The following is a 12773-nucleotide window of genomic DNA, read 5'->3' on the forward strand; positions in this document are numbered from 1 at the left end:
TTTAAGGTGTGGGTGAAGAATCATGACAAATTACTTTTCAGAGCTTTGCAGTCTATTCACTAATTAATTACTTTTAACAGGTGCCAGCCATGGTCCTCCCAGTGCTGCTGCTGCCACAGCCGTTCAGCCACAAGAAACAGCATTTCACTGTCAATGCCTGAGCAGTTCTTTTCTCTGCAGAGCCCCCAATATCACCCCAGGCTCTCCTGGGAGCCTGCTTTGAGCTATCTCCATGCAGGAGCAAAGACAGAGTGTAAAAGAGCTGCCAGTCTGCTGTGTGTTCCCCAAAGAATGCCATCGACAGCTCAGATCAGCCCTGATCAACATCTCATCACTTTTACCAGCTCTATGTGTAACAAATGCCAGGACAGGGAGAACTCTTCCTCCAAATACAGATGTGATGGCCCTTGGTGGTGGGTGGTGTTCTGACCATGTCCTTGGCAAGAGGACAAGCTGAGAAAATGAGTGTGACAGACAACGTGCGATGCTGAGAAACCCATGGGACATGAAAGCATTCATCCTGCCCCTCCAGTTGTTGAATTTAGGTGAGACATGCCAAACATATCTGGGGAAAAAGTTAAGCCTACGAGTGCTTGAAAGTAATTTTCCATATGTTGTATTTAAGAATCTTAAATTTCAAATCATTAATAATGATCTTTGAAAGGAACCCTATAAACCGTCTTCTAGTTCCTGATGAGATGGAATAATTTATTACATCAATTTCTCTGATTAATGTAAAACATGTTTCAAATTTGGGGTTTCCTTTAATATTTAAACTTCCCCTTGAGAGGAGCTGCCTAAGGTGACTGCCCCCCAAACTGACGTGGCATGTCCTCAAAGCAGGGTAAGCTCTGCTACTGGAGCCAATCAACAATAAAAGCCATTGTACAGCAGAAAACCCAGCTTGTTTCAGGAGGCATGAACCAAAAGGCATGAACCAGGAAAGGACAGGGCCCCACAGCTCGGCTCACTCATGCCAGGGAAGAGAGTTTCTTAAAAATTTACTTGGTGAATGGGGAATTTTATGTTCTCAAGAACATCACCCTTCCAGAGGAGCTGAAAAAAGGCCAAAGCTGGTGTTGTTCAGGTTAAATTGCATGGCAGGTCTTTTCCCTAAGAAATCAAATTATTTTAAATAGGCTTTCTACCATACTCATATGTCATTTTTGCAGAGGCAAAGTCGGACAAAACCATGGAAACTAAGCTCCAACATTTAGAGTAGCCATTCCCTGAGCTGGTAAAATGCATCACACTTTCTGTGTGCTTCATGGACCACGTCAAGCATACAGGAAACTGGAGGATCCATCTGTGTTGGTCTTTGCTTGACCACTCAAGTTGCCCCTCTCTGGTTCAGGAAGACAGAGGAAAAAATACAATGTCAGAAGGGTCTATATCCCAGGAAATGCTAAGTGATGGTGTAGTGCACTGTAGAGCCCTTAAACATCTGCAGTGATAAAAAAATTAGAGGCAAGACAAGAGGGAGTCTGTTTTAGAGAGAATCATTTATTAGAAGATAGGAGGTTGTTACGTACAGATTCTGTTCTGCAAAAGTGTCCTGGTCAAGGATATGTCAGGGAGACATTTAAACCCATTAGAGCTGGCTCTGGTCTCCACACAGAGATACTCAAGACACAGCAGAGCTCTGCCAGACCTGGCTCTCATGCTGGTGCTCAGCTGGGGAGAGGCCTGGCGTACCACAGCATCCCTGAGCTCATTACACCGTCTTTATCCCACTGGAAAACCTGGCCTGTGGGCTGGAAACCAGTGGTGGGGACACCAGACGGTGCTGCAGAAGGGGCACTGTTCTTCCCTGGGCTAACTTGGAGATATTTTCCCAAAGTAGGGAATTGTCTTCCATCGTGCCAGCGATGAACATGGCTGAGCAAGTGGCTACGGAGGTACAACCATGCTATGAGGTAGCATGAGGTAAATTAAAAGGAAAAAAGAAAGATAGAGAGAAGAGCTCTTCCCACCCTCTCTCACCCCAAAACCAGGCCAAGGAGCAGTGCTTGAGCCCCCTGCAGAGACCTCCAAGAAAGCAGCTCTGACAGGTGGATCACAAAAAAGAAGCAATTTTGTCTCATAATAGTTATGCTCCTAGAAGTATTCCTCCCAATTTCATGGGTGACCTGTTTTCTTTTGGGTTGGCAGGTAGCATTTGTCAGCCTCTCATAACGTCTCTGCACAGCCCCTGTGGTGGCTCAGCACTTTGCCAAGTGAAGCCCAGGTGCATCAGAAAGCTGCTGTGATGGATTTACACCTCCTGAGCCAACTCCAGGACCAAAGTGTGCTGCTTGGATTGTGGGCAGCACTGCTGGAGAGGCAGGGCCAAGTGAAATGGCAGGTGAAAAGCATTAGTCACCAGCTTGGCGATACCAGAAGGGCCTGAGACCATCTTCTGCAGATGGTCAGTGGGCTCACAGACAGCTTAGGGCTTGGATTCATACCAGCCCTGGGGCTTTTCCTTATTCCAGGTGTGCATCTCACTGCACTCTGCTGTTGTACCTGTGGCAGAGCAAAGCAGGTTTACCAGTGGGTATAATTTTTCTTTTGTTAGATAACCATCCAAATGGACATCTTCCCAACATCTAGCAGGTTTCTTAAAGGAAAGTATTATCCAGAAGACATCTGTGTAACTTTTTACTTTATGGGTGCTAAAAGATAAATATATATTTTGGAGTCTGACTCCTTAGCCTGGTCCTCTGATGAAGCCACATTCTTTTCTTGTCTTAACTTTACTGGGCTAGAAGGTCACCTTCACTCACTGCCTGTAAAGTCACATTTAACTCTGATTTTCCTTATTAAATCCTAGTTTTGGCTCCAGAGAGTACATGTAAAGCCCTGGGTATAATCCCCCACTTTCCTCATAATGTACATGAGCTTTTGTCTACTATCAGGACTCTATCAAGATTATTGTGCTTTCAGTCCTCAATAACCTGAGGGAAAAACTACTGTTGGAACAGGTTTGAAAGAAATTTAATATAATTGTCAGAAACATCTGTTTATGGCTCATCTGTCACCACATCTCTCTCATCTGTCACCACATCTCTCTTCTCATCTCCATCTAAGAGTGGCCTTTGTTAGCTTGGTATATTAGAGAGCTTTGGAACTAGAGATTTGGCAGTGAATGCTCACAGCTGACACCAATGTCAGTACAAAAGATGGGTCAGACTGCAGACCTCAGAAGGGATGATTTGTGGGACCAACATTTTCCTTTCACTTCAGATGACCTTCAGGGTTGGAAGTACTTGGAATGGAGAATAACAGGAAGACTGCAGCTATAAAGTAAAGCAGCAGAGCTCCAGTTATATTTAGGATAGTAAACACTCAGCACTGAACTAGCTTTGCTATAGATATGCCTGTTTTTAAATCAGGTTTTATGTTCCTAAGGCACTCTGATTCCTTTTTTGGAACATGTAACCCAATAAATTTGATTTTTAGGGGTGGGAGAGTTAAATGTTTCCCAAGGGCATCCCATGCTTAAGGAAACAGATGCTCCAGACCCACTGAGTTATCAGAATCTCTGGAGCAATCATGACCACAACTTCAATTTTTAAGATTTTCCATGGCACTAGTTGTGCTCCCACTTTCTTCACCCTATGGAAAGGGGCAATCTGGGGCCCCCTGGGCCCTCCGAAGGTCAACAGGTGGTATTTGGGGACAGCAACACCCTGCTCCAATATGGGAGCTCAGTAGGCCAGAGCTCTTTACCTCTCTACTATTTGCCACAAAATGATGAATCTGGAGATTTGATCTGAAACATAATCTCCTTCCCTCCTCTCTCAGCCCTAACCTTAAAAAAATGCCAAGCACCGACCCAAGCTGGTTTAGTTTCAGACTACCATTTCTGGTTCTTCAGCCACCCATGATGAAAAGTTGTCCCTACCAGGACTCCTTGAAAAACCTTGGTGAGTGAAGCCCACCTGTCAGAGCTGCCTGGATGTTGTAGATGAGAAAAGTTTTCATGGATGTTTTTGGAGAGAAAAGGCAGGAGAGAGGGATGTTTTCTCTCCGGAGCATGTGCACAAAGGCGGAAGGTATGGGAGCTTTTTTCCCTCAAGACCAGATAAAGCTGGCTGATAAATGTACCTGCAGTGATGCACAGCAAACACTGGGCATCATCCAGGTGCCACCAGGCACAAGCAGGACTGGACTTCCCTGGATCTCTTTGGGACCTCCGTGCTGGGGGCTCTGAGGAGGTTTGCTGCGAGGTAGCGCTACGTGGCTGCACTATGGGAAGTCTAACAGGGAGGGCAGACACGGAGAGGCTGGAAAAGCTCAAAGCAGAGAAGTGCAAGTCACTGGGGCTCCAGCAGCGCACGGCAGAGGGGTCGTTACCAAGACTTTGTGGCACTTAATCGTCACTGTGTTTTGAGTATCTCAACTGGGCACACAAGACCAGTTCTAAAAATATCCAAAAGAAAGAACACGTTCTAATTTGTATAGCGTATGGCATTACAGGGGAATGACCCATCACACAGAAAGATTTTGAACATTAATTACAGTATCTTTTATAACTTTTTAATTTAATTGCCAACCCTTTTCCCTTTAAATTAATCATGGATGTACAGCATTTAATCAAATAAGCTTTTTAAAAAAGTACATCTTAATATAAATAGTTTATTCAGTGCATGGTTGTGTATACAACAAATAATAAACAACTCTTTTGTACCAGGCAGAGAGCTGCCTGTACAGAACTAATTCAGTTTTGGAGCACAGAATCCAACGATGATTAATGCACAAAATCTTACACATCATGCAACTCTATGCCAATATTCCAACTTTCTCCCATGCAACAGACATGATGACCTAAATGGAAACCTAACTACATTTTTTAAACAATTGTTTCCAATAGCATGTATAAGTATATGTTGTTTAGGGGTAACCTGTCCTAACGCTTCCTCCTACACAATATTCACGTGCCCGTTACAGTGAAAGGACTTTTACAAATAAGACGTTTCTTATAAAAAAATTAAGTCACCTTAATTCCACAGTTTCTGTCTTTAGAAAAGAAGCCACAACAATAGTTTAACATGACACACAAAATGGAATTAAGAGAAATCTACACTGGAGGATAATTTTATCCCTTTCTGTTAACTTCCACTTGGGATAACAAAACAATTCAATTCCTACAGACTGGGGTTAGCACAAGAACTTTACCAGAAACTACAAATCTATAAAAATTTATATTTCATTGTGTTTAAAACCACAAGAACACTGTTTGCTTGAGCCTGAGACACCAACTCTCAGTTCCAACCCTGATTTTTTAATTATTATTTTTTAAAGACATAGCTTTAAAGACCCATTGGAGTTCAGAAATCAAAAAGCACTATTCCAAATTAAAGGATACATTTTTTTTTATCAAGCCTTAGATATAAAACGGTAAGCCAAGGAAACAACAGAGTTTACATATTTGTTTTTTGTTTGCCCCTATAAAACATACAAGCATTAAAATTTCCTTTGAAGAGCAAAAGTGGTCTTTTTCTGAGTTGGAAAGCAAATTCTTATCAGCAGTGAATGCTGTGAAATGTTTTTGTTTCGGATTCCACAAAGCATAGGAGAGAGAGAGAAAGAGAGAAAGAAAAAGTGAGAGAGAGAAAGAGCTGGACATTTCTTCTCCGAGATTTATTCCGCAGTTATGTTTGCTGGCTATCCAACTGCCTTGTGATATGCACAAGCATATTCTACATAATTGGGGTATATCCTTTGACAACCAGTAGATCTAATGGCTGATAAACGAGTGACCTATGCAAGTTCAGTGGCTTGTCCTGGGCAATTGAACGTTTGGATGAAAGACTGCTAGTAAGAATTCAACTGCATCCAGAGGTAAGGTTCTGTTTAGAGAGCACTTGGCTTGCCTGAACCTGGCTACGTTGACTCATTTTGGCTCATGGATTTACCCCCATTTAGCACTCCTGAAACACTTCTGCTCTTTGTTGGGGTCCCACTTCCCGATCTTGAGAACTCTGTGAGATCGTGGAGAGAAGGTTCTTTGTACATTGCCACTGCAAAGCAAAAGAGAGGCAGCACATCAGCACATGTCATGGGCTACTCAGTCTGTGGGTGCAAAGTCCAGCTGTGAAATGCTGGGATTTTTCATTTGAAAATATGCAATGTAATGAGAGAATGAAAAACCATGGCAAGTAGAACTCTCCACTTCAAACAGTCCCTGAGGGTCTCTGAGGTCACCTTCAACAGACTGACATTTTAGAGAAGGGAAAAACCACAGCTCCCTCCCTCCCTCCCTCTTCCAGTTAAACCACCCACCTACCAGCTGCAATTAGAAAATTCTACAAGATAGACCTAAGCGGATATAAATCAACATTTCCTTATTAATCATGAATTAGCACTGTTGGCAGCTGTGATTTGACCTGTTACCTGTATATGTAGCCTAAGCAGGTGAGCGTGAAAATGGATTTTGAGTCTTTTGTTTCCTTTGTTTTCACACCCATTAGAAGTGAGGATCAACCTTGGCATCAGTTGCCTAGCACCTAGTCCTAAATGTAGACTGCCAGACTAGAGCAGCATCCACCCAGGGTGATGTACCTTTGAAATATCCTCTCTGATTTCAAAAGAACACTGCCTTAAAAGGCTACCTAAGAGCATAACCCAGAAATGGAAGGCTTCATTCCTCTTAGGGAAAGAGCATATGGAAGTTAGTTCTTCTGGAGAAAAGGAGGCACTTTTATACATCGACTGAGATCTCCCTCTTGGCATTGACCAAAGAGGGAGCCAAGACTGACCACAAGTCTGATTCAGATCCCTCAGTTAACTGGGATGACTGTATGTCCTGGTTTTTAATACCCAGTGGTATATGTACCACATGCATTATTACCTTTAGTGTCATATGCTGACGCCACATTAATTGCAGTTAAACAAGTACAGCACATCTGAGCTTTATCCCAGGCAAAACCAGACAAACAAGCTTTCTGTAACAGGAAGCACAAATTGACAAGCTATACAGCAAGTCACTAATGGCCTGTGAGCAGATGTTTGGGCCATTTCAGGCTGAGCCTTCATTACCTATAACAGGGACAGTGTTGACTTTGGGCACAAAGAAACCAGTAATGTTTTTGGTTACCAGTAACTGTATTTGATTAAATTAGAGAAATGCTGAGGTAATGCAGAAAAACCTGAAAAAAGCAGCTCTGGTTAGATTAACAGCATGTTACAGAACATTATACTCCTGTTATATAAGTAGCCAGACCCTGCAAATACAAATACACAGCAATTAAACACCTCTAACACAGGTCAATGTCAGTTCAGACGGATGGAGTGAACTCAGGCAATTACCTTTTAATGGTTTTGGAAGGAAGTGTGCTGCAGGTTTATTTTTCTTCACGTGGTTTCCTTTCATTATTTCTCCTTCTTTGTTAAGACCCAAATACCAGCCCCGGCCAGACTGTTGCTGTCTGTAGATCATTGAAGAATATGTCACGTAGTAGTTTTCAAATACTGATTCTTTGAACTTGCATTCAGGTGTAAAATGTTCCTGTAAGGAAGTAACAGATCAATATGTGCTGAATCTCATGTCAGTTAATGAGAAAGCATCCAATAGCCATTGTTTTCCCAACAGTTAAAAGACATACCTCTCCAGCTATGAAACATGGGTCCTAAAAGTATTAAAAAATGAGTAACACAACTTGAAACCTGTGAAATGATGCTGTGAGCAGCTCTAAGATCTTTTCGAACGATGAGTATAAAGTCTAAGTGAAGATTTATTGATTGATGCAGCTAATCAATGTTGGGCAGATGTAGCCCTGATGTCAACCCCGTGGGACCAGCTGTGGTCAAGCCCCACAGGTGGGAAGTGAGTCCACGTAATACCTTTGTTAACTGCTGGCCTTGACTGTTTATGAGGAAAGTGAAATATGCCATGAATAAATGGTTGTCTCTTACTAACCCAGCAATATTAAATTAGCTCGTAGCAGCTGCCTTCTTGGTCTAATCTATGCTCTTTCTCTGCCCAGCGTATCATCCATGAAAGCCCAGCTGTCAGAGTTCCCCTGCAGACATTAACCTTTGCTCCAGGACTGAGCCACAGCTGGAAGCCTGCAGGATCGAGCCTTAGTCTTCATGTTGAAATGCACTGCTTCTTTTTGGGAAATGGTACTGGGCTAATAGAGCAATAAACCAGGACAGAGCCTTTTTCTTCCTGCCGGTGGTGTGGCTGGCTTTCCCTGTGCAATGATCCTGACTGAACCAGTATCATTGCACTATTGCCCAAATTCAAAAAAAGATACATGAAACAAAACAAAAAAAGACATAAAACACGGGTCTTAAAGGGATCTCAGACCAAACCACAAGTCTTGACAGCACCACTCAGCTGTTTCCTAAGGCTTCTGGGTGGTCCAGGTTTTTTAACATTACAAGTTCTGAGAACATCTCACTTATGGAGTCTAGATGTTCATAAAATTTGAAAGAGGAAGGGTTTGGTCTGGTGATGCAAATGTTAACATCACAGTCCTGCCTGTCATCACACCACAGAGCAGCCAGTTGTTTGTTGGTCTTCCCTTCTGAAGGCAGCCAGCTTCAGAGAACTGCCCTTGTGCTACAGAGGCGTGAAAGAAAGGAGGAAAAATTGTGCTTGTATAATGATTGTCATTTTGATTTTTAAATATTACAGGAAATTAAATGCCTCAGAAGCTTAAGATGTTTTTATCTAGTTCCTCAAATATTCTTATGTGAGAAAAAGACGGTATTAGAAAAAAAAAATAGAAACCCACCACTGTGTTTTTTCTGCACATCTTTTGCCATTTTGTCTTCATAGGAGAAAGAAAAAAAGCTCTCATACTTTGACTGGCATTTGCTTCAACATAGAATGTGAAGTAAGCAATTTTCTTCTTTTTCCTTCAAGCTAATTGGCTGTTATTTAGTTAATTGACAATTGGTTTCAATTGCTGTCAAATGGGGACAGCCACTGCATTTTTGTAAGATTTCTGCATAAAAGCCTTCCCTTGCTGTTGGTGCCCAGCACCAGCCACAGTAACAAAGACTATTGCAATTAGCAGCAAAATGGAAAAACTACAGTGTTCTCACTGGAAGACTGTGGTTTATGTACAGTAATTTGGAGCTGTTTTGGGTACAAAGGCCTGCTTGTACACAGCAGCAGAGGGTCAGATTGCAAACAGAACCACAACATTTACCCTGGCTCTCTTAGGAAGCAAGTTAACCTCCGTATGAGCAGCAGCTCACAGAGTCCCTTGGAACAGAGGGACAGAAAAAAAGACACTAAAAGCTCCTTCACTCCTGTTTTCTCCCTTGGCCCTGGTGGAAGTGCTGTGCAGCTGAGTTTGCAGTTGAGCCCATATACAGCCAGACCATGGTGCAGCCCAGTGTGCCAGATATCCTTGAGAGCATCACAGGCAAAATCCTCACCCTGAGACTCAGCAGGAACCAAAAAGGGGTGGATTCTCATGACAAACAGCGGGGCACAGAAACAGACACATCTCTTTACTGTGCTCAGTTATCATGGCAAATTCCCTCCCAGTTTTTCTGGCACTAAAGCAAGACCACCTCATTTCTCTGACTGGCTTGGCACAGAATTGTGCCCCTTTCTCTTAAATGATACCTGCTTAATTCCTTGGCCATGGCTGCAGCTTCAGAAAGGTGCTGCACGGAGGGAAAGGCATCCTTCTTGCCAAATAAACAGCTCCCACAGAGCTCAAGCGCTCTGCCTGCTCCTGAATACTAAGCAGCTGCTCACCTTTTGCAAGAGTTTGTTCCCACCTGTCACTTGCCTTTAGTTTAATCCAACGTGTGTCTTTCCCACTCATTACAAAAAGAGCAAAGGAGGAGAACTGCAGAGTGAAGCTTTGAATAAGGAATGGTAGCATGGGGGCATTACAATTAAAAGGTACTTCTCTGAGCTTGGCAAGTCCACGTGCCAACTCAACTGGGTATGGACAGAACTTCTATTTCAATTTGAAATACAGTGCAGAGCAGTAAGTGCAAATTGGCCATTATGTTATCTCTGATGCAAATTCTTTATTAATATACTGAGTAAGAGCAAGCTAAAGGTGGGAGAGGGCTGACTGCCCCAATTAACACTTATCTTTTCCAGCTCATATAGTCAATCCTATGGAAAATTTATAAACACAAAGAAGTGTTTAAGGTCAGTTTTTTCCTTTCTCTCAGCTGTCACCTTTGTCCATTTTTGCAATGAAAATAATTCAAATGATTTCCAGGAAGTCCCATGTTATGAATAAATTGTTACACAAAACAGATGAAATTTAAGTATTTGTGTGGAACTCTTCCAGTCTCAGCTTACCTCAGAAGTCAAGGATGAAGGTACAAGCCCCTCACATGTACACCCTAACATTGAATGAATGAATGAATGAATGATAAATAAAAGCTAAAGAAAGTGCTGGATTCACTGTAGTCATGACTCAGCCACGCTTAAGTAAGCAAGAAGATGAACTGTCAGGAGCTGCTGCTTAGTTTTGAGCTCATCAGCTGAACTACTGAAAGGTTCCTTCATGAACAAATCTGCAGCTGCATTAAATATGTGAAAAATAATTTAGAAAGAATAATTTGGTGCATGATAATATGGTAAACAGCCTTGTAGCATATACTTAGTGGCTATACTTCCAGGAAGCTGACTAGATTTTATCTAAAATAATCCAGTCTTCATTACAGGTATGCCAAGCCTGAAAGGTGAAATACTGTAAAAATGAAGCTGGAATTCTTCTTGTTCTAATAGTGCAAAAGCCGTGTTTCAAGCCAAAGACCATCCAAATTATCAGCCATCACACCTTGCACACCCATCACACACTGCAGGATTGCCAGTTAATTATCTTGTGCCCCAAATGACTGTGATGCAGGAATTCAGACTCCCCATAAGCAGAAAACAGGAAATCTGCTTTTAAGGAAGGTATTTAGTGTCTTCAAGATTCTGTGATATCATAGGAGCCTCTCATCAGGATGGCTGTATGCACAGTGCAGAGAAGGAGGATGAAGATGTTTGTTCTCTGCTATTTATTGCATACTGTATTTGCATCGTGGATACCATCAGCAGGGGCCATCACCAAATACTTCATTTTAAGTCATTAGGTCAAGACTGAGTTTGTTCAGTGGGTTCAGTGTCCTGCAGCTGCCCTACAGCAGTTGATTAGAGCAATCATAAATTTTATTCAGATGGATTTAGTGCTAGAGGCATGAGTAAACAGCAAGAAAAGAAAAATTAACTTTGAAAAGTATTCAGGAGAAGTATTGAGGACTTGGGAAACTTAGAAAATGTTCTTACATGTTGAGCATGTAATTATACTCCTTGTGATCAATGACTGTCAGCATATGGGATTTATTCTTTATTTTCTCCACTTAATGAAAATTGGATATTTTTTTCTTCCATATCCAAATTTCTTTCAGGACTATAATGTAGCCCAGGATTCCATTCTATAATCATGAATTTTTGAAGAAGCCTCGTTAAGGCTCCAGAGTAGTGATTTTCTGCGCCACTGAACCTGCCCTTTTTTATTAACAGAGATTGATTTTCTCCATCTTGGCATGTGAAGTTCCAGGGTGTATCCTCTGGATCATCACCCTGCAATGTGCAGTGATATCAACACTACAAAATGGGAATACTTCAACTTTAATATTATCAAAAATAACAGCTTTTAGATCACCAGTGTGAGAAGACTCACAGAAGAAACTGGTACTTCCTGAAGCCACCTAAAGCTGTTTGCTATAGCAATGGAAACTGCAATTATATTAAAACAATTTATTTTGGATCAGATATCTCACAGTTTCCACAGATAGGTCCAAATCCCAAAATATTGTCCATTTTGCTTAAATTTACTTATTTTGAGGAATCCTAGTGATGTCAGTGGGAGCAACTCACAAATTATTAATACGTACAGATCCTGTGGGACAGTAATTAGGAAGACTGTTTGACTATGTAATTCTGACTGTAATTCTGACAACAGTTGCCAATCACAGCAACAGAAATGCTCTCTAAAAAGCTGTGGGGTTTTGAGGGCAGATGTATCAGCTCAGTGAGGAGCACCATTTTGGCTGCTCTTCTTCCAGAAGAGTTGTCACAAAGACATTGTAGGTAGCCCCAAGCCCTCAGGAGGTGCTGTAAGGCTGAACTAACTGCTGCCAGAAGAAATTACCTACTGCTGAACAGGAATTTGTGGAAGACTGTAATTCCCCTTAAATTCCCTTCAAGACATGTGCACTGGCTATAAGACCACGGAAGGAAAAAAAAATTAGATCAAAATTTATACAGAGGAGTTACACTGAATTATTTCATCAGGTAAACAACTTAATGGCAGGAGTGATAGGAAGTCACAGTTTTCCTGGAAGGTGATCCCAAACTACTCCACAGCATGGAACTGCCTTATTGCTAGTGGAATAAACAGGAATATATCAAGTCACACATTGTCAGTGGTGTGAAAATTTATTTAGGACAAAGCTTTCAGAAAGAAAGCTCCCTAAAATGGAGCCCAAGGAAGCAGCTGGATATCCAGCACCTCCAGAGTAAGATTTCAGGTTGTCAGTAGGTATTCTCTGAATCTATGAGAAAAGCATTGAAAAGATCCTGTAATGACTCCCTTGACATTGTTCCTTTGCACAGCAAATCAAATGCACCAACTCAGGGAAAAATGCACACAGTGAACTGAAGTAGAAAACATACTAATTATAAATACAGAGAGCTAGAGGTATAAGTTTTGTACATTACTCTTTTTCTACCCTTATCAGTGACTAATTTGTGAAAATGTGTCCAAGCCATCCTTGCCCAGATTTTTAAGTGGCATTTAGGTACATAAATA

General features: G+C 41.8%; 1 protein-coding gene across 7 annotated transcripts in view; it reads right to left on the minus strand.

The window, feature by feature from the left end:
* Positions 1-1483: 1483 nt before the first annotated feature.
* FGF13 (fibroblast growth factor 13) overlaps positions 1484-12773 on the minus strand; it is a 248921-nt gene continuing 237631 nt past the window's right edge. For all 7 annotated transcript variants that reach the window (XM_017817344.1, XM_017817320.1, XM_017817362.1 and 4 more), the window contains 2 exons: positions 7294-7492; positions 1484-6005 (listed from right to left, as the gene is read on the minus strand). In XM_017817344.1, the coding sequence (XP_017672833.1) occupies positions 5869-6005; positions 7294-7492 (336 nt within the window). In that variant the 3' untranslated portion in view covers positions 1484-5868. The remainder of the gene's footprint in view (positions 6006-7293; positions 7493-12773) is intronic.

This window comes from Lepidothrix coronata, unplaced genomic scaffold (assembly GCF_001604755.1).
Source record: "Lepidothrix coronata isolate B3197 unplaced genomic scaffold, Lepidothrix_coronata-1.0 Scaffold2, whole genome shotgun sequence".
Classification (NCBI taxonomy): domain Eukaryota; kingdom Metazoa; phylum Chordata; class Aves; order Passeriformes; family Pipridae; genus Lepidothrix; species Lepidothrix coronata.